The sequence below is a fragment of the Solanum stenotomum genome, chromosome 9, assembly GCF_019186545.1.
Source record: "Solanum stenotomum isolate F172 chromosome 9, ASM1918654v1, whole genome shotgun sequence".
Lineage (NCBI taxonomy): Eukaryota > Viridiplantae > Streptophyta > Magnoliopsida > Solanales > Solanaceae > Solanum > Solanum stenotomum.
Genome location: NC_064290.1, coordinates 12,109,613 through 12,134,370, shown reverse-complemented (window position 1 = coordinate 12,134,370; position 24,758 = coordinate 12,109,613). Strand labels below are relative to the sequence as shown.

The 24,758-nt window shown below is 31.9% G+C and overlaps 3 protein-coding genes across 4 annotated transcripts; 1 reads left to right on the top strand and 2 right to left on the bottom strand.

The window, feature by feature from the left end:
* The first annotated feature begins 7,229 nt into the window (after window positions 1–7,229).
* Window positions 7,230–9,725, top strand: LOC125877284 (uncharacterized). The gene is made up of 4 exons (XM_049558624.1): window positions 7,230–7,852; window positions 7,913–8,463; window positions 8,577–9,187; window positions 9,279–9,725. The coding sequence occupies exons 1-4, from the start codon at window positions 7,230–7,232 to the stop codon at window positions 9,723–9,725; spliced, it is 2,232 nt and encodes a 743-aa protein (XP_049414581.1).
* A 614-nt stretch (window positions 9,726–10,339) lies between these two features.
* On the bottom strand, window positions 10,340–20,850 carry LOC125876610 (uncharacterized). Of its 2 annotated transcripts, none has more exons than XR_007447516.1 (2): window positions 10,681–10,751; window positions 10,340–10,604 (listed from the first exon to the last, which is right to left on the bottom strand). XR_007447516.1 is itself a non-coding variant. In XM_049557830.1 (2 exons), exons 1-2 carry the CDS (start codon window positions 20,828–20,830, stop codon window positions 10,560–10,562), a joined length of 534 nt encoding a protein of 177 aa, XP_049413787.1. In that variant the 5' UTR covers window positions 20,831–20,850; the 3' UTR covers window positions 10,340–10,559. The 2 variants fall into 2 exon arrangements, 1 of the variants encoding a protein (XP_049413787.1); XM_049557830.1 differs by lacking the exon at window positions 10,681–10,751 and adding an exon at window positions 20,342–20,850.
* On the bottom strand, window positions 11,025–18,462 carry LOC125876609 (uncharacterized). Its single transcript, XM_049557828.1, has 9 exons — window positions 18,445–18,462; window positions 18,192–18,353; window positions 17,896–18,109; window positions 17,654–17,806; window positions 17,505–17,567; window positions 17,381–17,425; window positions 12,307–12,652; window positions 11,952–12,078; window positions 11,025–11,216 (listed from the first exon to the last, which is right to left on the bottom strand). The coding sequence occupies exons 1-9, from the start codon at window positions 18,460–18,462 to the stop codon at window positions 11,025–11,027; spliced, it is 1,320 nt and encodes a 439-aa protein (XP_049413785.1).
* Window positions 20,851–24,758: the final 3,908 nt, after the last annotated feature.

Here is a 24,758-nt window from a genome sequence, read left to right as displayed (position 1 = left end):
TTTTCTTTAGGAAAACAGACTTAGCTTCTCTACCTTTTGTGCACTCTATTATAGGCCTTGGGTGGTCCTTTATATACATATAAATACTTGGTTTAGGAACAAGAAAATGACATAAATAGTCCCTTAACTATGGAAGTAGGTCTAAAATGGTCCCTTAACTATATACTTAACGGATTTAGTCCTTTAACTATTCAAAAACTTATCAGTTTTGGTCTCTTAAGTATACACTTATCGGTTTTAGTCCCTTAACTATAAACTTACCGATTTTAGTCCTTTAAGTATTCAAAAACTTATCTGGTTTGGTCTTTCTCCATTTTTTAAATACAAATAACTTAGGTTTATATTAACGAATTATCCATGCCTCAAAAAATTAAATCATTTAGAAACTTTTTTTGTTGTTTCTTTCTCTCCGCTACTTTATCTTCAAATTAACCTTATACGAAGAACCTTAACCTCAACGATTTAAAATAAAATTCACAAGGAAAGAAAATATAAGTCATAATTTTATTCAACAAAGGATAAAATGAAGCATCTTATTGCTACTAATGACTTGAATATGCTAAACTTTATTATAAAAAGAAAAAAAATATTACCCGTTAAATCCAAAATTTGTACTCTAACGACTTCATTGAACGGAAAATTTGTTTAATTTTTTAGAAACTGAAATTTATAAAATGGTAGATTTACAAATTTTTTTAAATAGATCAATTTATTATTCTATTCATTTTATTTTACGTGAAGAAATTTGAGTAAATTAAATAAAATCCGCACTGACTAGCATATTGAAGTCATTAACAACAATTATATGCTTAATTTTATCCTCCATTGAATAAAATTATGACTTATATCTTCTTTCCTCATTAATTTTATTTTGAATCGTTGACGTTATGGTTCTTTTCATAAGAGTAGTTTGAAGAAAAAAGACGGGGATAGAGAAACAACTTTAAAAAATGGGTTAAAGATTTAATTTCACGAAGATTTCGGTTAATATAAACGTAAGCTATTTCTATTAAAAATGGACAAAGACCAAACCTGATATGTTTTTGAATACTTAAAGGACTAAAATCGGTAAGTTTATAGTTAAGGGACTAAAACCGGTAAGTGTATGGTTAAGGGACCAAAGCTGATAAGTTTTTGAATAGTTAAAAGACTAAATCTGTTAAGTTTATAGTTAAGGGACCATTTTAGACCTACTTCCATAGTTAAGGGACTATTTATGCCATTTTCTCGTTTAGGAACCAACTAAGTAAGGAGTTGTTTGGCAAAGTACTGTATTTTGAAAAGATAATGCATGTATTATTTTTGCTTATTAGTACTAATATTTTGTTTGATATAATTTTTTCACTTATGTATATTTAATGTTTGTGTTAGTTATCCATAGTCATACACTCTCACTACGGCAAAAACAACTTTTAGCGGTAAAAAATATAAATATTATGAAAGAGTGCTAAAGCTTTACCGGCATTAGTTAATTGTTATTGGATCCAATGTCACTATAGACTTTAGGGACATTTACAAAGAGTGTTGATTACCACTAAAGATCATTTTTGGTGTAGTGTCTATTTAGTATTAAGGTATGTATAATACTACATAGAAATTCATGGTATTGTAATGCAAAGTGTTTTAATGCATGCCTTACCATGATTAAAGATAACTGCTCCTCAAAATTTTTTCTACATCCTTGCCACTATATTTGTGAAGGGTGTTATTTTTAATTTTTTTTTATAATTATACAAGGTATGTTAGTTTTAATACAATAAATAAAAAAACATAAAAATAACTTTTACATAAATAATGTCAACATAACCAATACCATCATTAGTCATTACTAATACATTCCAGATTCACCATTCAAAATTATTATTATACACTCTGTTTGTGCATCATATTCTAATATTTCTCGTTGGCATTTCATTGGCGTGCAAGAACGTTTTTGTGTAATGATCGATTCTCAAAGTCAGATAGGGAACAGATCTCATATTCCCTTCTACAACTCGTTTTGATTAATTAATGCTTTATTTTTATGATCCAAAAGTTGACATGCAACAACGTGTAAAGGCAGACAGCTTTCATCAATTGAATTATTAAACTATACTATATAATATAGGGATCAGATCTCTTAATTGAGATGTATTTGGTTGACAGATAACGCTAAAAATTTCTTCCGGAGAGAAACGTGCGTCGACTAAGATATATACAATTAATATGAATTTGGCTCAAGCATATAATTAAAATTAGCTCATATTTTAAAATTTTATCGTATTTATCTCATGATCTTGTATATTATTTGAAATACTTTAAGGGGAACTCAAAATCCAAGGGGAGACTCGATCAACATCTAACTACTTATCTTATAGCTTTCTATCTAATTTAATTAATGATGTCACTACTATCTCCATGAAAGAGATATAGTACAAATTAAACTACTTGTGCAAGGAACCAGGTTCCTTTATATATGTTGTATGGTAAACAACCAAGTAGAAACCAGAATTTTTACCTTGGAAAACATTCTTGTTCAAGGGAATAAGAATTATGACTTACAATATGTAGGATTTCAGTAACCAAAGTACGTTCCACTAATTAATATCATAAGTGGTATCGGTTTACAAGGAATAACCTAAGGGGTCATTTGGTTGGAAACAAGTTATCCCAAGATAAGTCATTCTAGGGTTAGATATCCTGAGATAACTTATCCTACCATGTATATGAGATAACTTATCCCATCACTATGATATAAATGGTGGGATAAGTTATCCCAAACATGGCAACCAAACAACATAATATTTTTTTTTTATCCCATCACTATTATTTTTAATCCCTCACACCAAACGAGCCCTAACTCTAGTCCTGTAACTAAACAGATAACTTAACTGTTCTAATAATAACTAAACTCTCTTCTTGTTACAAACCTGCTCATAACTATTCACATTTAACGCTAGGATTTATTACAACTCAATAATAATCCAAGAGCAATATCAACTATGAAAGCAAGAATACACTAATCGCTAGTTTTCTTTCTTTTCCTCGACGGCTGCTACCACCTGCATACCAGAGATAAAGTGGAACCATTCATCCACTGGAAGATCAACAAAGGCAACATCATGTTCTGGTGGGACAACTGGACCTCTCAAAAACAACATACACTTCAACAAAAAACCAAGTAACATCAATGCGTGTGTGTTCTTGAATAATCAAAACTGGAACACGAGTTTAATTTGCTAAACATATGTGTTCCCCAATGCTTGGTTCAACACATTATTAATGTTCAAACAGGAAACTCGGACATGATGGACAAAGGTATCTGGACTCTCGACAATCAGGGAGTATACACATGCTCCTCAGGATTTCAGAAGCTAATTAAGGCAGAGGAGATCTCTATATATCTCAATGTTTTAGTAATATCTGGAATAAAGAACTTCCTTTTTTAATTTATGGAGGGTCATGAAAAGTAGAATTCCTTTGGATAGGATTCTTCAAAAAAAGGTATTGATATAAGATCTAATTGTTGTTGTTGTTGCAGGATACCAGTCAACCATTTATTCGCAAACGGTCTCGTAGCTCAGAAGGTCTGGAGAATATATAATTGCAACACCTCTTGGACTACACATGTACAGTAGAGGCAACTCTATCAAAGACATCATCAACATATGGTGGAAGAACAAAGCCAAAAATACCACTCAGAGATACCTCCTTAAAATCACCCCTGTTATTGTGTGCTGGGAACTATAGAAAGCAAGGTGCAACAATAAATATGAGAAAAAAAACATCAATATCTACATAATATGCTATCAGGTTCTATTCCAAGTGAAAATATCAATGCGGCAGAAATTTAGCACTATGGACTGGAGTTGGTCGTGGCCGAAGGTCTGTCAGGTAGCTGAATCCTACAAACCAAGACTCAGAGAGCATTATGGTGAGATGAATCAGTTCAGAAGTTGACAAATGAAAACTCAACACGGATGGTAGTTTTATTCTCTCTATTGGCAAAGCAGGGACCGGTGGAGTTGTTAGGACTGGAAATGGACAAATGGTCATGGCCTTTGCATCACCAATTCATTTACATACTAACAACTATTCAGAAGCTCAGACAGCCTTGTAGGGTACCCTATGGTGTTGTAATCAACATTGTCACAACCAGGGGCGGCTCAACAAATCTCGTGGCCTAAGGCAAAATCATATTAAGAGGCCCTTAAATTTATTTTATAAAATTTATACACTAACAAGAAAAATTATTTTCTACACAATAGATTAATCATTTAAGACAAAAAAAAATATTAAATTTCACACAAAAACAAAAAAGAAAGGAAGATGAGAATGAAAAATAAAAGTGATGGATCATCGATGTTAAGCTTCAAAACTCAAATTGAAATTTTAATTTGGCTATCATCACAAATTAGAAAACGAAAAGAACATACATAACTTTTTAGTTGAAGTTTTGAGCATGGATAGTAACAAAAATATCCAAATTTCTGATTAATTTAAATGATATAATTCATTCCATTTTTTTTTTTGGTTTCCCACCCGGTGTTCGGAGCCCACATTGGAGCTCCGACTAAATCCAGATCGCGCACGGCAGGGCCCATTCGGGTGTGGCGCTCCCAACAAAATTTTTTTCATACCCAGGGCTCGAATCCGAGACCTCTGGTTAAGGGTGAAGCACTCCCACCAGTGCACCACAACCCATGTTTGTATAATTCATTCCATTAAGTAGCACTCATTGGTGAGTATCTAAAACAAATTATAAAATTTTCATATAATATATTAAATTAAACCGAAAAGGAAACTTGTGCATGAATATTTTTGTGTTCACGCAATTTATGAAAAGATTGAAAAGAATTCATTATGTTATCGATATATATAACTTAGTTCCTATATAAAAAGGATAAATTTTAAAATTGGAAGTTAAAACAAATATATCAAATAATGAGTGAAAAGAGTATGAGAATTTATGAACTTATTGGTAAAAAATACACTCAAATAAATAATAATAAAGTATATACAATAACAATTTTATTTATATAAATTATATTCATATATAATAAAATTAATAATAATAATAAGGGGAAATCACTTACCTGTATACTTTTTAAAAAATATTTACTATATTTGTCAACATTATTTTTTTAACCATATATGACAATTTGGCTGAATTAAATTAAATTCACTTCGTCCTTTCCATCTTTCACTCCCAATTTTCTCTCGCCGCTACGATTTTCTTTGTTGGTGCGATTTTCTCTCGCCACTTCTTACTCACAATTTTCTTCACAAATACGACTATACTACCTTCAGAGATGTGTATTCAGTGATCAGTTTTCAGACAAATCAAGTCGAGCAGAGAGTTGAATTTGAAGTTTTTTGAAGTTTGAAAGGTTAGAAGCTTTAAATTTGATTGCATGTCTTAGTTACTTGTTTAATTCATGCTTAATTCTGTATCTCGGCTATACTAACCTTCAGCGATGTGTATTCAGTGATCAATTTCGAGATGAATCAAGTTCGGGCAGAGAGTTGAGTTTGAATTTTTTTGAAGTTTGAAAGGTTAGAAGGTTTAAATTCGATTGCATGTCATTAGTTACTTGCTTCATTCAAGATTAATTCTCTTTCTCGGCTATACTAACCTTCAACGATATGTATTCAGTGATCAATTTCGAGATGAATCAAGTTCGGGCAGAGAGTTGAGTTTGAAAGGTTAGAAGGTTTAAATTTGATTGCATGTCATTAGTTACTTGCTTAATTCAAGCTTAATTCACTCTTCTAATTCAACTTTAATACACTTTTAATACAAGTTTAATTCATTTTTGCAGTTTGTTGATTGATTTGTTATGATTTGATGACTTGTTTAAATTCTTTCTTAATTCACTCTTCTGATTGATTTTCTTGGTTAATTCATAATAGATTCAAGTTTAATTCAATCTATAGAACACTCTCTCGTCGTTTCCTTAGTTATTTGTTTAAATTTTTTTCTTAATTCACTCTTCTTATTCAACTTTAATACATTGTAATACACTTTTACTACAAGTTTAATTCATTTTTGCAGTTTGTTGGTTGATTTGTTATGATTTGACGACTTGTTTAAATTCTTTCTTAATTCACTCTTCTGATTGGTTTTCTTGGTTAATTCATAATAGATTCAAGTTTAATACATTGTAATACACTTTTAATACAAGTTTAATTCATTTTTGCAGTTTGTTGGTTGATTTGTTATGATTTGACGACTTGTTTAAATTCTTTCTTAATTCACTCTTCTGATTGCTTTTCTTGGTTAATTCATAATAGACTCAAGTTTAATTCAATCTATAGAACACTCTCTCGTCGTTTCCTTAGTCATTTGTTTCAATCTTTTTCTTAATTCACTCTTCTAATTCAACTTTAATACATTGTAATACACTGTTAATACAAGTTTAATTCATTTTTGCAGTTTGTTGGTTGATTTGTTATGATTTGACGACTTGTTTAAATTATTTCTTAATTCACTCTTCTGATTGCTTTTCTTGGTTAATTCATAATAGATTCAAGTTTAATTCAATCTATAGAACACTCTCTCGTCGTTTCCTTAGTTATTTGTTTAAATTCTTTCTTAAATCACTCTTCTAATTCAACTTTAATACAGTGTAATACACTTTTAATACAAGAACACTCCCCTGTCCTTCCCTTGTGCACACTATTCCTTTGCCATTTTGGTGTTTGTGCTTGCACTACAATTTGGATATCAACAGGCACTGGCAGGGGAGTTGTTGAGGCTGGCATCTCTAGTCATCTGTTCTATGTGGTATGAGTTTGGCTTCTGGCACTTTAACTGTTAACTTATTTTTGTGCTTGCCTTCTGGCACTTTAGCTTTTAGTCCAGATTCTTATGTTTTGCAATGATCCAACTAGTGAGGACTCTTATGGGTGTGGATATCTGGTATGTACTCCCTCAGTTCTGGATCTTTTCACACCCCAATAAAAATGCTCATCTATCTTTTGTTTTCTTGCTGCTCATCTTTGTGGCTTCCATTTTCTTTTTGCTTATCACACCAGTTTGAGTTTTGTGTGTTGGAAGGATGTATATACTCCCCCATAGACTTTTATATAAGAGTATTAATATCTCCCAGAAACATTGACATTGTACATTTGCTGAACTGAACAATAATTGAATTAGATACAATTGTAAAGGCTAACCTGAGAATTCATTACATAAGCAATGAAAAATAGACTAATCTGCACACCTTTTAATAATGTGCAGAAAAAAAATGACTAATCTGGCTGTGCTGCTTTACTTCAATGGACGATGGGATCCTAGCAACAAATATACTAATTACTTGGCAGATGATGTGTTGATAAATACGGAATCAAACTTTGCCACCCTCGTTTCTATAATTGCTACTCAATTGTCAATAGACACATCAACAAGTAAAGTTGAAATCAGATATAAAATTGATGAAAGGTCTCCTCCAATTCAAATTCATAATGATATGGGGGTAAAAGTATATGTTGAAACCAAAAAGGAACATCGAGATATGGCAAGATACCCTTTGTGTGTCACAACAACTGAACCAGTCAACTTGGAGACTAATTCTACACTCATTCCACTATTATGTTCAGACACTTCAGAAGATATGAGGGTTATACACAATTCATACTTCTCTAATACATTTAATGGTATTGGTGAAGCAATAGGGTTAATTGGCTTTGGATCATGTGAGGAAGTTGATGGGCTAAAAGAATTAGCACCAGGCATCATTGTTAATCCCAATCACTCTTTATTTGAGAAAGATCAAGTGTATAAGAATAAATATGTCCTCACCAGTGCACTAAAAAGACATTCTATTCTTAAGCATTTTCAATTCAAGACAACAAGATCAAGCTCAATCAGGTAAGACCTAAATTTAAGTCACTTTAAATTATTGATTGTATATTAATTTTTTTTCAACAGCTATTCGATACAGTGCTTAGGTGAAAACTGTAGTTGGAGTTTACGAGCTTCAAGCTTGAACAAATCTCAAATGTTCAAGATTAGAGAATTTGAAAGTGAACACACATGTTTGTTGCTACATAATTCATTATCGGAAATGCAAGCAACTAAGAGTGTTGTTGGGAGTATTATTGTCGGTAAATGTGCTAAACCAGATGTTATTTACACACCAAAAGATATACAACGTGACATGTTAGCTGAATATGGTGTGCGACTCACATATATGCAAGCATGGAGAGCTAAAGAAGCAGCTCTTGAATTAGTCCGGGGTGATCCAATTCAATCATATGCAAAGTTGCCAAGCTACTTTCACATACTAGAGACAACTTACCCTGGTTCCCATATAAGATTTCACAAATCAGAGGATGACCGTTTTCTATATGCGTTTGTAGCTTTGTTCACCTCGATAAAAGAATGGGAATATTGTAGACCAATTGTAGTTGTTGATGGAACTTTCTTAAAAGGAGCATACAAAGGGACACTACTAATCGTTAATACCTTAGATGCAGCAGGTGAGACTTTCGAATATGATACTAGTATTTTCTATATTGAATTTCTGAACTATGAATTAAAAATGAATTATAAGTGCAGTAAAAATGTATTAAATAAATTGTACATGGTGTAGGGAGTATACTGCCACTTGCTTATGCCATTGTTGATTCAGAGAATGATGCATCTTGGAGGTGGTTTTTTGAGCAATTCAGAGACGCATTCGGTCAAAGATTAGAGATGTGTATCGTTTCCCATAGGCATGCAAGCATTATTAAGGCAGCTTCGAGAGTCTATGATGAAGTACCTCATTTTGCGTGTATGTGGCACTTACTGCAAAACATAATGAAAAACTTCAGAAAAAGTCAGCAAAGGGTAACTGAGTTGTTCTACTCTATGGCAAAAACATACACCATGACAGAATTTAATCAGTGTATGACAATAGTTGAGAAAATAGATAAGAGGGTCAAAGATTACTTGCTGAACATTGGGTACAACAAATGGTCGTGTGTGCATGCTGAAGTAAATAGAACTTGGATGATGACGTCAAATATAGCAGAATCAGTCAATTCAAGAACAAGACATGCCAAAGTTCTTACAGTCTTACACCTCTTGGAATTCATGAGACAGCTTGTCCAGAAATGGAATAACAATAACAGATCAAAGGCGACATTTTCAGGTTTTCACCTTGAGAAAAAGTATGAAAATATATTGCGGCGCAATAAAACTGCATCAGAGAAATTAAAGGTATGCTTGATCTGTAAATTATTTTTGCTAATATTTTTTCTTCTGATTCATATCTAACATCTCTCTTGATTATATTTTTCTCTTTTCATAGGTTGTAGAGACAAATAAATATGTGTATACCGTACTTGATGGTATTACACAATTCACAGTTTGTCTTCACCAACGTACATGCACATGTGGGAGATTTCAATTGGATGAGTTGCCATGTCCACATGCTTTGGCTGTTTTAACAATAAAGCACACTGGTTATGAGAAATATTGCTTTGATTACTATACAAGAAAAAATTTATTGCTGACATATCAGTTTCAAATCGATCCCCTGCCAGATGAAAGCACATGGAACACACCAACACATGTTCTTGAAGAGGTTGTACTTCCACCTCATGGAAAGAGACCTCCGGGAAGACCAAAAAATAAAAGACATACACAACTGAGAGAAGATGGATTCAAGAAGCCGAAAATTACATGTAGCAACTGTGGACAACAAGATCACAACAGGAAGACTTGCAAAAATGTTAGGCCTTATGATCAAGAATAAGAATAAGAAATAAAATTTGTTTTACCATGATTTTCTTGGTTAATTCATAATAGATTCAACTTTAATTCAATCTATAGAACACTCTCTCGTCGTTTCCTTAGTTATTTGTTTAAATTTTTTTCTTAATTCACTCTTCTAATTCAACTTTAATACATTGTAATACACTGTTAATACAAGTTTAATTCCTTTTTGCAGTTTGTTGGTTGATTTGTTATGATTTGACGACTTGTTTAAATTCTTTCTTAATTCACTCTTCTGATTGATTTTCTTGGTTAATTCATAATAGATTCAAGTTTAATTCAATCTATAGAACACTCTCTCGTCGTTTCCTTAGTTATTTGTTTCAATTTTTTTCTTAATTCACTCTTCTAATTCAACTTTAATACATTGTAATACATTTTAACTATTGATTACCTCAATGCTTAGTTTCCTTATTGCTGTTGAATCTCTGTTGAAACACCCAAATACGAATTGGTACAATCTACACCTAACTACGAGATTCGCAAATACCCAAATACGAAAAAAAACATCTTTCGTGCAAGCAAGTACCATTGCATGCCAACACATATTTGTTCAATAAAAGCTAAGCAATCAAAAAGTGAAGAATAGACCAATATAGTTTTTCATAGCCATACTAACTACAAACTGTTTTTACACCATATAGTTTTCACAGTCATACTAACTAATATAACTATATTTCTTTATCTTTCCGGTCTTTCGTCTTCACTTTGAAGGTCACTCGCTTGCTTCCTTCTTGCATATTCCCATCATATAGCTCCAAATCTCTTTCGGAGAATGTCTGCCTTTACTTGTTGATTTAGAATATGTTGGCCATTACTTACAAACTCCGCAAATGCAGCAACGAAAACTCCACAGTCCCTAAAAAATTCAATATAAAATTATTATCAAAATATCTACTTAATACAAAAAAGAATACCTATTTGATAATACTTACAGCGAGTCATCTTGTTGTCTGGGAACACCTTTAGTTATGAAGTGAAACTCAATTTTCTCGAACTCATCTATTCCACTGTATTTCAGTGTTGCCTTCAATTCGGGACGCTTATCATAGAACTTGACCACACTCAAGTAATATGGTAAAACAATTGAAAGCATCTCAACAATATTTTTAACCTCAAAATTCACCCCATCCCTTGCCGGAAATGAATCATATACCTCCAAAGACCTTTGCCCAATATCAAATACGACAAGAATCCAATGACAACCCTCTTTAATGTTTAGTGGAAAAAGAATATAATCCACTTTATCCCACGAAGTGCTTGCCAACAAACGACGTCCTCATATATACCTGGCAATATCATCAGAATCTTTTACTTTATAGTTCTTCTTATTCTCGTGAGCATCACAAAGTTGAAAGAAAGAAATAGTAATTTTCATCTTGAACACACAATCAGTAGTCGTAAATCGAACATTACTGTTGACTTCATATTTTCCTTTCTTTCTTAGATAATAGAAAATGGCATCAATATGCTGCAAAAAATTAGAATTGAAATGTAAAAAAGAAATAGTCTCAAGAAACAAACATTCAATTAACCTCAAGAAACTCAGTAAGTGATATTGCAACACACAAGATTCACAAAATTCTCACAAGATTCAATTAGTCTCCAAGAAGTTGTCAGTTAGTAAGTGTCAACCACTTATATATAAAATGTTGGGAAAAATAAACACGTGGATGGTAAGACGTTATCTTACACAAGGAGACTACAATTGGTGTAATGTGTTCTAACCTCTATCCAAGCATTCTGGTCACAAATATTTCTCTTAATTACCTAAAGAAGTGTTGAAAAACAAGGACATGTCGGAACAATAGGGAATTCATAGTGATTCAATTTGCTCACTATATAATACAGAATCTGAAACACATCAGCACCTATTCAGTCTAATGTGATTTGACAAAAATTATTGAACTAACTATCCATCAATAGGAGCAGCTAGCACAGGATACACTGAATAGCTGGAGTGGGCTACAATGCATGCTACAAGTAAAGCAATAGAAACTTAAGTGTATAAAATGACACAAGCAGTAGCAATAATCTACTTCATATGGCAGGAGAGAAATTACAGAATTTTTCAACCCAAGGAACACAAAGGTGCTCACTAGACAAATCATTCAGGAAATTCAACAGCAGAGGTAGTATGACTCCTAGAATGGCAAGCGTTATGAATAACAAATATTGACGTCCAATTAAACTTTATACAACTAACCTCATCACACCATTCTTGTCCAGAATGTGCCAATTTGAAAAACCAGTGTCTTTCTGCTACATTACAAATACCTAATTCAAATGCTGGACTGATAACATTAAGAGCATCTGTATAAGGTTTCTTTCCCCTATCAAAACATAAAAAAATTACAACATAAATACTCAGAAACGGGACAGCAACAAATAAAAAAGAGGTAACTAAGGAAACTAAAGAAGAGTGAATTAAGAAACTTGTATCTATTGTGAATTAGAGGTAACGAGAGAGTTCTATAGATTGAATTAAACTTGTATCTATTATGAATTATGTAAGTTATTCAATAGTAACAAATTAACCAACAAACTTCAAAATGAATTACCTCTTCTTTGTACCCATATAAAGCCACTTAATGAATGAATCGATCAAATCCGATTCATTATCTCCTCCAGTTGCATATGAAAAAGGATGTTTTGTCTCAAAAAACTGACGTGTTACACATAAAGTTCCTCCAGATTCGAAATGTTGTGTGTAGGGAGATGTTATTAACTCTCCTGGATTTTTCTTTCTGCCACGTTTCTTCGGTGTCACTTTCTTTTTGTTTTGATCAACAGGGGCTCTTTTCTTTAGATACGATTCTTCGGTCCTATTGATCTTAGAAAGATCTTCATCAAGAAAAATAAAATCATCAAGAGTATGCAAAGGTTTTTGACAATTCTCTGTTGCATCTGCATACAATAGACATTGTTGTGCCGTAATTTGACTATCTCTAGAAAAATCACTTTTTGAAATATTCTAAGTATAAAACAATTTGAGAAAAATACTTAGAAAAGAGTCGCCACTTAATTTTTTAAAGAAATTAAGAAAACTTATAATTTTTAAAGATTTAAACAGAAAAAATCATTTGAAAATACCAAAGAGAGTTCGTGGTTCAATTTACACTTCGAGAAGGGTTTAAGCATTCGAAGTGCCCGCTAACATGCGGTTGACCTGCGACTTGACTAAAATATATTTGACTATTTTTAGGAAAATAATGATTTAACATAAAAATAAGAAATTTACAATATTTGATTAACTTTGAGAAAATAATTAAATAAATGACGCATTTTTTAATTTTTTAAAAAATTGGAACTTAATTGTGACAACTTGGTCAATTAAGATTTTAACAAAATTAGAGTAATTAAGATTTAATTGAATCATTTTAGAAAATAATAATTTGCACTTAAACCATTTTAAATTGGTTGGAGATTAAATTGAGTTAAATTATTATTATTATTAATAATATTATTTTTTGACAAAATGACTAAGGAAAGGAAAACACTTTAATTATTTTTAAGTTTATTCAAGAAAATTGTCTATCTTAAATAATTTAAAATGCATAAAATATGTTTTAAGTGAAGAAGCACCGAAGAACATTTTTTTCCTTTTTGAACAAAAGATTCAACTTACTTAAAGTGATAAAATTTGACCGACTACTTGCTTGATTAATAAATCGACACAAAAGAAAGAAATTTATTGAAAATGGATCAACACAAAGAAAATAACTCCTCTTTTGGGGAATCTAATTAAGTTAATTAAAATAAATTAAGGTTAGAGATAAATGAAGTTAGTCAAAATAATTAGGAGAGTAAAAGAGAATGAAATTGGGCCCCTTTTGAGCCAATTTCGCTACAAGTTTTTGGGTTTTAACCCAATCCCGTTTTTGTATATACCGACTGTATATCAGTGTATATGAGCGCATATATCAGCTCTTTTCATGTATCGCTTGCTTCCAAACACCTGTGTTTCGCCTCCGCCTTATGTTTTTTTTCATCTTGGATCTGTATATCAGTGTATACTTGTGTATACAACATGTATACGACCCATTTTTCGGCTCTAAATATCCGTATTTTCTGTTTTCCAGCCTTGTGCTTCAGTTTTCTTTGCCCGGCTGACTCAGACCATGAAAAACAAATAAATCAAGCCTTTATGGCTCAACTCGAGGATGCTAGGAAGAGAAGTCCACCATGGACTCGCATAGATGTCATATGTGACAAACAAAGATAAAGAAAGTTAGAATCAACATTTTTTTTTTCAATACAATTTAAATAACTGAAGCCAAGGAATTAAAGTATAAACTATTTTATCATTCAATAATATTTTATTAGAGGGTATAACATTATGTATGAGAATGGAGCATATTTCCTCGGAAAAAGGTTATTCATACGGAGAAAGAAAAAAATAATAATAATAAAAATAAATACCATTAAACTAAGAAATGAAAACAAGTTCAAATATTATGCAAGCCACTACCTTAAAGCTTAACCCAAATAAATCATATATTAAGCTACCAAAGATCACCTACTTTTATATCTATTGAATCACAGGAAGAGAAACTCATTATTTTTGCCAAGCTAAGGCAGATTCTTTTAATAAACCTACATGATAAAACAATTATCTAAAATAAATGACCTGAAAAAAAAAAAAAAAAAAAGGAAAATACTAAGGTGGTTAAACCACTTAAACCCGAAGTCACTGTTAGACCAATTAATCCATGGTTTTCTTAGAAAGAAAATGAGAACCACTGTATCAATGAGCAAGCAATTAAATTTTAGTAGTGACAAGTAAACTAGGCAAAGAGGAATTTAAAACATGAATAAGAAATTAAAGAAACAAAAAAAAAGTTAACACTAACTATTAAAGTTTAGGCATATAGACATTCCCAGAGACTTACATATATGCACAAAAATAAGATTTATGAAGGAGCAAACATGGAAGTAATAAGATCAGATTAGACTATGATGAGCAAGTAATCACATCAATCAATTGATAACTTGAAATATAAAGAGAGCATGGTAATGAAACAATCAGTTCTATTATATATATATATACCAATAATTTAAGCAACTTGTGATAAATATCTTATGAACTGAAAATAACGAATAAGCCGGTTTTCCTTGCCTCAAAACAAAAGCCACAAATAGGACATAATCGAGCCACTGGAAGTTCACATGGGGGTCAAAGAATCAGCATGTTGTACATTGGAAGGTTAACACCAAAGATTCATGCTTTGAATAATTTAAGGATGAAATTTCAACAACTAAGATCTAGGAAAAGAAACGAAAGGCTCATATTTCACATTGATTCAACTACAAACAATGAACCATTCTAAACCACATTATTAGGAAGAATCATGATAGAGTTTTGAACAAAAGGTCATATTAGACAGTGAGACAGTAATGAGATCAGAGGAGTAGAGAGATGAAGTCATCGGGATAAGAACAATGAAATAACATCATATACGATTACTACATCGGTTAATTCCTAAAATTCTTACGTCTATCCAAATATGACGCTAACTAGTAGTAGAGAGAATACTCAAAAATATTAATCAAACTTAAATCACAAATAATATTCTTAATATTCCGATCATGACCTTTAGGAGAAAAGTAGCCAAGTTAGGACTTAACTGGTCATTATCCAATCTTAGACAAAATCCTTTAACAAAAAAAATGAGTTCACAGACATGCTAAGTATATGGACATACTAGAAAGAACACTAACAGAGATCATTAAGCATAAGCATAAAGAAGCAAGAATAAGTTTTACTTATAATAATTTATGATGCGATTATCAGTAGCAAACGGGTCGTCTAAAATCAGAGAACATATCCATAAACAAAGCAAAATTCTTGATACATTAACAATGTCCTCTCACAAGTGAACTACAGTTCCATCTCCCAAACACCCAAAACTTATCGGAACTAAACAAGCCCTCTTATATACGACTTACACACAAGAAAAAAAATCGGCCAGCGGGTATTTAAAGAAAACGTTCATATAGCAAGAAAATTAACTACACAAAATTTCCAATAGACTAGAACGAGGCAAGATTCTGAATGGATTAAGCGCTAAAGAAAAACAAACTAGAATCTATCATTACAGAAGGAATAAAATAATATGACTAAACCCATAAGCGAAGAAAAATATATATATCACGGTTTGGAGAGAATTTCACCTTTTTGAGGGCAGCGAACTAAAAACAGGAACGAGCAGGGCTGAGCAGCGATGTTCACCGAAACACGACTCCGAGAAACTTCAAAAAATTTTGGTTTAAATATATTCTTTCCTCTCAACACTTAGCTAACTCTTAATATCCCCCCTTCTCGAGAACAAAAAGAGGGCATTTATAGAAAGGGAATTAGGGTTCGGAATTGAGGGAAAGGGTAAGATCGGAATTCGAATTCGACCCCAATTTGAAATTTTTCCTCCAAGGATTGGAAAGCTGCTCGTTTGTGCAAGATTTTTCCCCAAAATCCCAGGATATCCGGACGAATAGATCAGCGGGGACGGCCTCGATCAAACCCATCGCCCTTTCGATCGACGTGGCGTCCATCCATGCTATGGGGGATGGGAAACACAGCTGGTAGGGCTGGAATGGTTTGGTGAGGGCAGACACTTGCCTTTTCCGTGGATTCCGCCGTTCGACTATTGCTGCTTGACGTTTTGGACTGCTGCGTACAGAGCTGTTAACGTTGAAATTATATGGGAACAAAGGTCGGGTCGGGTTGCCGGGTTGGGTCGAGATGGTGGGGTTGTATGGAGGGCTGGGAATGTTTTTGTTGAATTGGAAATTGGAAAGATGGGCTGATGGGTCTGGCAATTCAAAATGAAAGGCCCAAAAATTGATTTTACAAATGAGTTTGAAGGGAGGCAAAAGGGAATTAAAATTAAATAAATGGTTAGACTGGATTTGAGAATTGGCCTAATTGATTGCAATTATAGCTATTGAATTAAGGATTTAGCCAAATTGAGTTTACTTGGTGACTTGGCTAAAAGCTAATTAAGACAAATTAATATAAATTGATTAATGAGCTTCTTACTATTAACAAAATAAAATAATTAACTTAATTATAAACTAGTTAGCTCAAAATTATAACTATAACTTTAAAGTAAATTAATAAAATATTTAACTAACATGTAAAATCTTTTGTGATGACTTTCAAATATTTATAAAATAAATTGATTGCAAAAGAAAATATACATATTTATTATTAAAAAATGATAAAATTACTTTGAACATAGCTTGAAAGTATTTTGAATTTCATAAAACTCATTAATTCAAAATTATAACCATCCCTAATATTAAAAATATAAAATCTTTTTTTGAGACGATTTTCGAATAATCATAAAATATAATAATTATATACATAATTATGTAAAACATATATATTATCTAAAAATTATAAAATGTGACAAAAGTAGTTAAAATAACTTGCAAGCTATATTATTATTATTTATTTATTTTTTTTGAAATTTTATAAAACTAATTATTTTAAATCGTTTAAAATTGAAGAAGCTCGAAATGATTAATTTATATTGTGGAGGTCCAAAATTGGATGTCAACAGACATATTGATTAATTTACAGTCAACAGATGCAACACTTATAATTTATGTTGGCTTTGTTGACTACATTACCATAAGGTTGCGCCCCAACTGTATTCACATCAGCAACCTCTTGGACTGTAAGCAAAGTAAATATTTTAATAATGTTATTAAAATAAAATGAAAGAAGTTTATTTGAAGTGAAGAAAATTAATACCATTTATATCAGCAACAACCTCTGACAAAACTTTTTCAATAGCAATTCCTGCAACATCTTCCTCTGTACATAACAAAAATATTTAAAATAAGATAGTTGAATTAACATATATGAAATATGTAATATATTTATATAAAACCCTTCATTACCTATTTTACTTGATACTCTTTCAAAATTTTCAACGTCAGCAAATCCAACTGAAGTTTTAAGCACTTGAGATTTTTCATTTTGATTTGATCTCATAACATGAGTATCGTGCCCTCTTGATTCATTTACAGATGCATTAACACAGGGAGAGAATGCTGTCTATGTAATTAACACATATTATAAGAAAAACATATTAAAAGTATATTATGACTATAACAGAAATGTATTGAAAATATAAAGAAACCTCCATTGAAATCTAATCCACCCGAAAACGTCTCGCCAGACTGCTTCTTAGATGGTTCCCTGACTTCTCTGATAACAGAGTTGCTACCACCATTCTTAGCAAACAACAAAGAAATATCCTCCAATAATTGTTTGTTAGAATTCACCACAAATTCTTTGATTTGATTAAATCCTAAATCAATCTTCTCTTCAAGTGCTTTGTTATTTTCATTCAACTAGTAGATATTAAACCATAACACAAAAATTAAAATATAAAAGTTCCGAAAAAAAAGAGCCTAAAGTCAAGTTTGTATATACCTTTACAAGTTCTTTTCTCAATTCAATAACTTCATTGGTCAACATGTCTAGACCATGACTTAATCCTTTAGGCTCCAATTTCAAAATTTCAGCATTGTAATCCCGAGGTTCAGGAAGCCTGAATTTAGATACTTCATCTTCACTAGCCACTATGTTCTCAAACTGAAAAACCAAATAAACAAAATAAAAATAGATATAGTAACTTGAGTAGAATTAAACAATGCCATAAAATGTATTAACTTTGTACAAATACCTTATTTTTTGTAGGCATGAAGAAACATTTCTCAATATATTTTTGCCATGGACTTTCGGCAATTGTCTTCTAATTCAAGATTCTTGGAATTGAGTAAGCAACCCGAATGGCTAGATCTTCATCAACTTTTGAACAACACTCAAAAATCCAAATTTGAAGAGCAAGAGGCAAGCCACCCAATCTATAGTATTTATGGGTTGACTTAAGCTCATGTCTCACAGAATCAGACAACTTTTTGTAGACATCTAAACCCCACGGATATGAATTGAATTGTCCACTTTCCACAAGGTAAAAATCTCTATTACTAATTTGGTATTCGTTGTCCTCATATGAAAATAAAAAATCATTAATGAAGAAGAGAACAACCAATGAAACAGCTGAGTCATCATCTAGGAATTTTTTAGCTAGAAACAATGCACGTAGATGATTCTTTGCAGCAGTGATTTTTTCCAGAAAATAACTACTCAACAAACTACATTTAGAATCAGGAACATTGATAGGTGTGCCATCACTAACACAATTTAAGCCGGTAACAATTCCAAATTCTCTAAGACCAAAAAACAACTTTTTGTTATTTATTTCAATAGCAAACACATCATCCGGTGTGTGTTTTAACTCTCTATTTATAAGGCAATGAATAACTTGTAGTTGTGTGCTCGCTTTTGGAAAGTCAAGAAAGTAACCAAAACATGTATTCCTGAACAACTTAAGTTGTTTATCAGATAAAGATAGTTTGATTTGGTCGATGACACTATGATTAGTGTAAGATGACCACCTACTCGAAATATACACAACATCCGGATGTTTCCAGAATTTACGATCCTGCATATGTATTAAACATGAATTAAAAATGTGTTACTACATACTAAAGTTGAATTAAAGATGAATTTCACATACTATGTATCAAAGCAAGGTAGTAATCAGTTGAATTGAAGATGAATTACACCGATGATCACTTTTGGTTCCAAAACCCAGACCCAGAACTTATCAAACTTCAACACAAGCAGCCTATACACTTAAAGATCTATTTTATATCGAAAAACCAACTTCCAAAGCAATTTAAACCTACATTTCCACTTTATCCATTGGAACAAAACATTCGAGTGCGGGAGAAAAGATCAGATAGAACATGAAACAATGTTACTCCAAAATATATGATGTGTCCTCTCATTTACACATCTTTTCCATCTGTTTTCCAAATTAACACGAACAAGTGTTACCAGCTATTTTACAAGCTCCCACTAATTCTAGACAAAACAATAGACAAAGAAGAGATATTTTGCAATTAAGTAAAACATAAATGTCAAATTCAAAGTGACTGCTAGCTTCCTGCTATAGCACTGCTCTTCATTGGAAGAGTATTGAAATAGTCATGTACATGATTCCCATACACCCTGCCTCTTTCAAATATATGATGAAACATTTGCTCATATGGCTTCCTGCCACTTTTTAAGAAGAACATTATGAGCCCAATATATAACCTCCTAATATATTCAAGACACTAGGACACTCAATCCCAAACTAGTTAGGGTTAGCACTCATAATCCTATTTATCCCTTCCCTTTATTCAGGTGAACCTATTAATCAAATAAATGCAAAACCTGCTCTATTCACTTCCTGCCATTTCTTCAGATGACAATCCCTTAAACCTGAGATATAAAACTACTAATAGATTCAAGACAGCAGGACTCAATCTCAAACTAGCTAGCATTGCAACACTATGCATCCTAACTTGATATCTCACATTCATATTTGAGTGTTTAAAAAAAATTATAGTACTACATACTAAAGTTGAATTAAAGATGAATTCCACATACTACATCTCAAAATCAAGGCAGTAATCAGTATACAAGCATTCCTAAAACAACAACTAACTAGGAAAAATACTATCACATACCGGATATCTACTCTCTGGTAGAATGACATTGTTGGGCAATCGATTTCGTGTTTTTGCATCCTTCACTGGCTTCTTCTTCTCCTGCCCATCTTTATTTTTCAATTTTTTTGACTGAAATTGAGGAGGTAAAACCTCAAAATCGTCATCACAGTCCACAATTTTCTTCGACGTAGATGCTAAATCAACGCATCTTTTTTTCGATTTCTTCACATTGTTCACCTCTTTAACTCGTTTTTTACCTTTGTTCTGCTTCTTGTTCTGCTCCTCCTTGTTCTGCTCACCCTTGTTCTGCTCACCCTTGTTTTGCTCACCCGATCCTTGTGAGATTCCCAAACTAAAATTGGGACAGTCATTAACTTCATCAGTAGGAGATGAAACTTGACCCCTCATTCGACTCCTTCTATAAACTTTCTGATTCGAAGTACCAACATCACTAAGTATCCGCGGACTTCTTCTAGGCGATTTTCGTGCTCCTCCTTCTTCTTCCATTAGAATTCTGTGCTGAAAAATGGGGAAGAAAGAACAACAAAACCCTAAAATTTTCGGACAGAAGAGTAGAAAGAAAAGAGAGAGAGGATATGAGCGAATGGGCAACACTTTTTTTGCTTAGTTTAAAAATTACATGAAAAGGAACAAATTTGCTTTAAAATTGTTTTAAGTAACTATTGCTAAAAGTTGACAAAAATGGTAATAAATTAAAAGTATACTTAAAAACGGTAATTATTAAATAAAAGACCTTCACTTATGTAATTTTTCCTAATAATAATTTAAACAAATTTGGGCCTTCAAATTTTTGAGGCCTAAGGCAATGGCCAAGCCTTAGAGCCGCCCCTGGTCACAACTTCACTTTGGAACTGGACTCCCTACTCATAGTTAATATGATTCTTGGTCTTGATAATATTCTATGGAAGCTACAAGAGATTATTAAGAAAATTCAAAAGAATGTGGAGCTCCATGGTATGACAGTGCAACATTGCTACAAAGAAGGTAATACAGTTGTAGACTCCCTTGCTAAGTATGCTACCAATATCACCAACAATGAAGTGTTCCTCCAAGAAGATGATCTCCCTCAAGAAATCAAAGGTGCACTTCGAATAGACAGACTTCATATGCCTTCCTTTAAGTTCAAACCTAAGAAGCATTCAAATTAGATTTTTGACCCCCTATAGAATTGTAAAAGAGGTGCTACTGGAGGCTCATGATTACAGCTTCAGAGTAGCCCTCCTCCCCTCCCAATGTGCTTGCACATCTTTTGTCAATAAGTTGTTTGTTTCCTCGGGTCTATGTCAATGTCCCTCTCGAATATATTCATTGCTTAGTAATATACCGGCTAGGGGTTTATGCCAAACCCCCCACACTTAGAGAGCTCGTATCCTTGGTAGTTGGAGTTTTTTTTTTTTTTAAAAATGGGATATATATATATAGCTTGAACATGTAGAATAAAAATTCATTTATAAAGCAAAAAAATGTGTTTCTGTATATGCAACAAACACGCCTTCTATGAGTCGAATGATTTACCTTTTATAGTTAGACTCACGTATGAGCGGCAACTCCAATTGATTCACATAAGAAAACTAACTCCTTGTTAATTCGGCTTCCATAATTAGAATCCTTTAAGGACTGTATTTGCATTGTCTAATAGTCTCTTTCCTTTTTCTATTCATGTTCTTTGAGCTATTACGTCATGTGAGTGAACCTGATTCACATTTATTCTGCTACAATATTGTTGAATATGGTTCTTCAGTATCTTTGTCTATCATTAAACCTTCAATCGTCTAAAATTGTGCATTCAATCAATTTCCTCCTTTTTAATGCACAACATCCTACACATTGATATTAGACTGCATATGCATAGTGGTATAAATATTTTCTCATTTTTGGCATCACTGAAAACAGAAGTTGATGTTCTTGGATCCAAAGTAGTTCACCTTCTTCAATACCAAAAACTTGGTTACATTTTGATTTACCTTAGAGGTTGAAAGGGATGGATTATAGTGTTCAAAGACCTGGTCCTCAACCAGACTATCATCCATTTCATTATATAGTCCACGGGCTGAAGTGGGAATTTGCCTATTAAACAATGTTATTTTACTAGTAGATTATGCAGCCTAATCCAGAGCATTATGATGTTTTCTTCATATGGATAGTGTTTTAGGTCCTTTTGTTTTGATGCTGATGTGTTTTCTAAGCACTAGAATGGAGTTGGACTAGTTTTTAAATAAGAGGAACATCTTCCTTAGACATATTATATAATTTGTTTGGAGGGTCTGGGTTTTGTTTCTACCTCCTTTGTCTGAGGAATGGAAGATAAAATTGAGTCATGAGCTGAAGTGGATAGTAGGGGTGGTTGAGATATCAATGTTCCTGATATAGAAAAAGGAACATTTGGTGAGGGCAAGAGAGAATGTGTCTCAATGAGTGTGGAAATAGGGGATGGGGGAGAGAGAGTGTGGGAAGGAGGTAACAGATTTTTAGTAGATGAGGGTTCCGCTGAAGGCAGTGGTGATTAAGGGATGGAAGACCTGAGTTTATACTTTATATATACACTACTCATACATGTACATAAGATAGTGTAAGTATATTGTATAATAATGTAGAAGAAATGTATATCTACGTTTATACATCGATCAATATACATTATATATGCACCACTTATATATTGTTATTCTTTATATATACACTACTCATACATGTACATAAGATAGTGTAAGTATATTGTATAATAATGTAGAAGAAATGTATATATGCGTTTATACATCACTATACATTATATATGCACTACTTATACATTGTTATACTTTATATATACATTACTCATACATGTACATAAGATAGTGTAAGAATATTGTATAGTAATGTAGAAGAAATGTATATATACGTTTATATACATCACTATACATTATATATGCACTACTTATACATTGTTATACTTTATAAATACATTACTCATACATGTACATAAGATAGTGTAAGTATATTGTATAATAATGTAGAAGAAATGTATATATACGTTTATACATCACTATACATTATATATGCACTACTTATACATTGTTTATACATCCGGGGTTGTGAGAGATTGATAATTGGTTCTTAGTTTCTTACTCTTTTCTGGATTTTGTTTTGTTTTGTTTTTTTAGTTGTTAGAGATTTTTTCTCTTTTAGTTTTACAATGGAGTGGAACCTATACATTTTAAACGGAAAGTAGTTATTGAAGCAATTTAACTAACAAAACATATTAATAATATTTTTCTTTTAATTGATTGATTTTAAGCACTTGGGTGCTTTGAATTAATTGGACCACCACTATATTCTGGGAGTGTCAATGAGACGGTTCGATCAGTTATTTTAAAAAAAATATATCATCTAATTTTTTTGAGTATTATATAATGTATAATTAAAATTAGATTTCTTAAAATCATCACAATCATATCGGTTGCTCTTTGGTATTGGTAAGGTTCCGTTAATTTTCATTTTATTTTTACTTTTAAAGTATCACCTCAAAATACACCATTATTAAAATACTTTTTTTTATAAGTGTGTTCTTGAAGAAGCACTTCAATTCTTCACCAAAAAGCTAAGAATGTATTGTTTGATCTTAAACTTTTAATAGGAGTGTTTACATTTTGTCGTATTGTTTGAGGACTTCTATTATAATATATTTTGATTTTAACCCTAATTAATTAAAGGAAAAACTACACAAATTGGACTCATTAGACAAGAGTATTTACCCAAATTGGACTCATTAGACAAGAGTATTTACCCAAATTGGACTCAACCCAATATATTTATCCTGATTGAACCCATAACCCAAACTATTTACCTGACTGCCCCCTTTGTTCTATTCATTGAACCACGACTGATACAATTAGAGTATATATATACTCTGATAGTATCTATATACTTTGATAGTCTCAAGTAGTAATTGAATAGTCTTTTCACTAAAACATTATCTTTTCCTACAATTGATACCATCAAAGTGTGTATATATATATATATAGACACACACACACACTTAAGGGTGTACATGAACCAAGTTGGTTTGATTTTTTTAAATACCAAGTTAAATCAAACCAAACCAAACCAAACCATTTATGTCAGGTTTTTAAATCTATATATCAAACCAAATTAATAAATTCGAGTTTTTCAAACTCCGTTTTTTTCGGGTTTTTTTTTCCGAATTTCTCTAGTTTTTGAGTTTTTCTGATAAAGTATTCATACGAACATATAATTAACTTGTGTTTCAAATATTTCTATTGTCTTACCAACATATAATTATCTAAGGTCTTTCTTGAAAAATAACCCAAAATATGATATGAGTGATGACACTAAAATATTCAACAAAAATAATAATATCATCACATAAAACAAATATTACAAATAAATAACTCAAAATGAAAATGATCATAATTTTAAA

Bases quoted from the DNA above. Each gene is read 5' to 3' on its own strand.
- LOC125876609 (XM_049557828.1), bottom strand. The intron at 17,426-17,504 runs GTATTAATTTTC...CTTTGCTTACAG, and splicing joins GGTTGTTGCTGATATAAATG to TCCAAGAGGTTGCTGATGTG. The intron at 12,079-12,306 runs GTAATTCATTTT...ATGTTTTGATAG, and splicing joins TATATGGGTACAAAGAAGAG to GGGAAAGAAACCTTATACAG.
- LOC125876610 (XM_049557830.1), bottom strand. From the start codon at position 20,830: ATGGAAGAAGAAGGAGGAGCACGAAAATCGCCTAGAAGAAGTCCGCGG. The intron at 10,605-20,341 runs GTATGTGATAGT...TGAATTTTTTAG, and splicing joins TACCAGAGAGTAGATATCCG to GGACTGTGGAGTTTTCGTTG.
- LOC125877284 (XM_049558624.1), top strand. From the start codon at position 7,230: ATGACTAATCTGGCTGTGCTGCTTTACTTCAATGGACGATGGGATCCT. The intron at 7,853-7,912 runs GTAAGACCTAAA...TTTTTTCAACAG, and splicing joins ACAAGATCAAGCTCAATCAG to CTATTCGATACAGTGCTTAG. The intron at 9,188-9,278 runs GTATGCTTGATC...CTCTTTTCATAG, and splicing joins CTGCATCAGAGAAATTAAAG to GTTGTAGAGACAAATAAATA.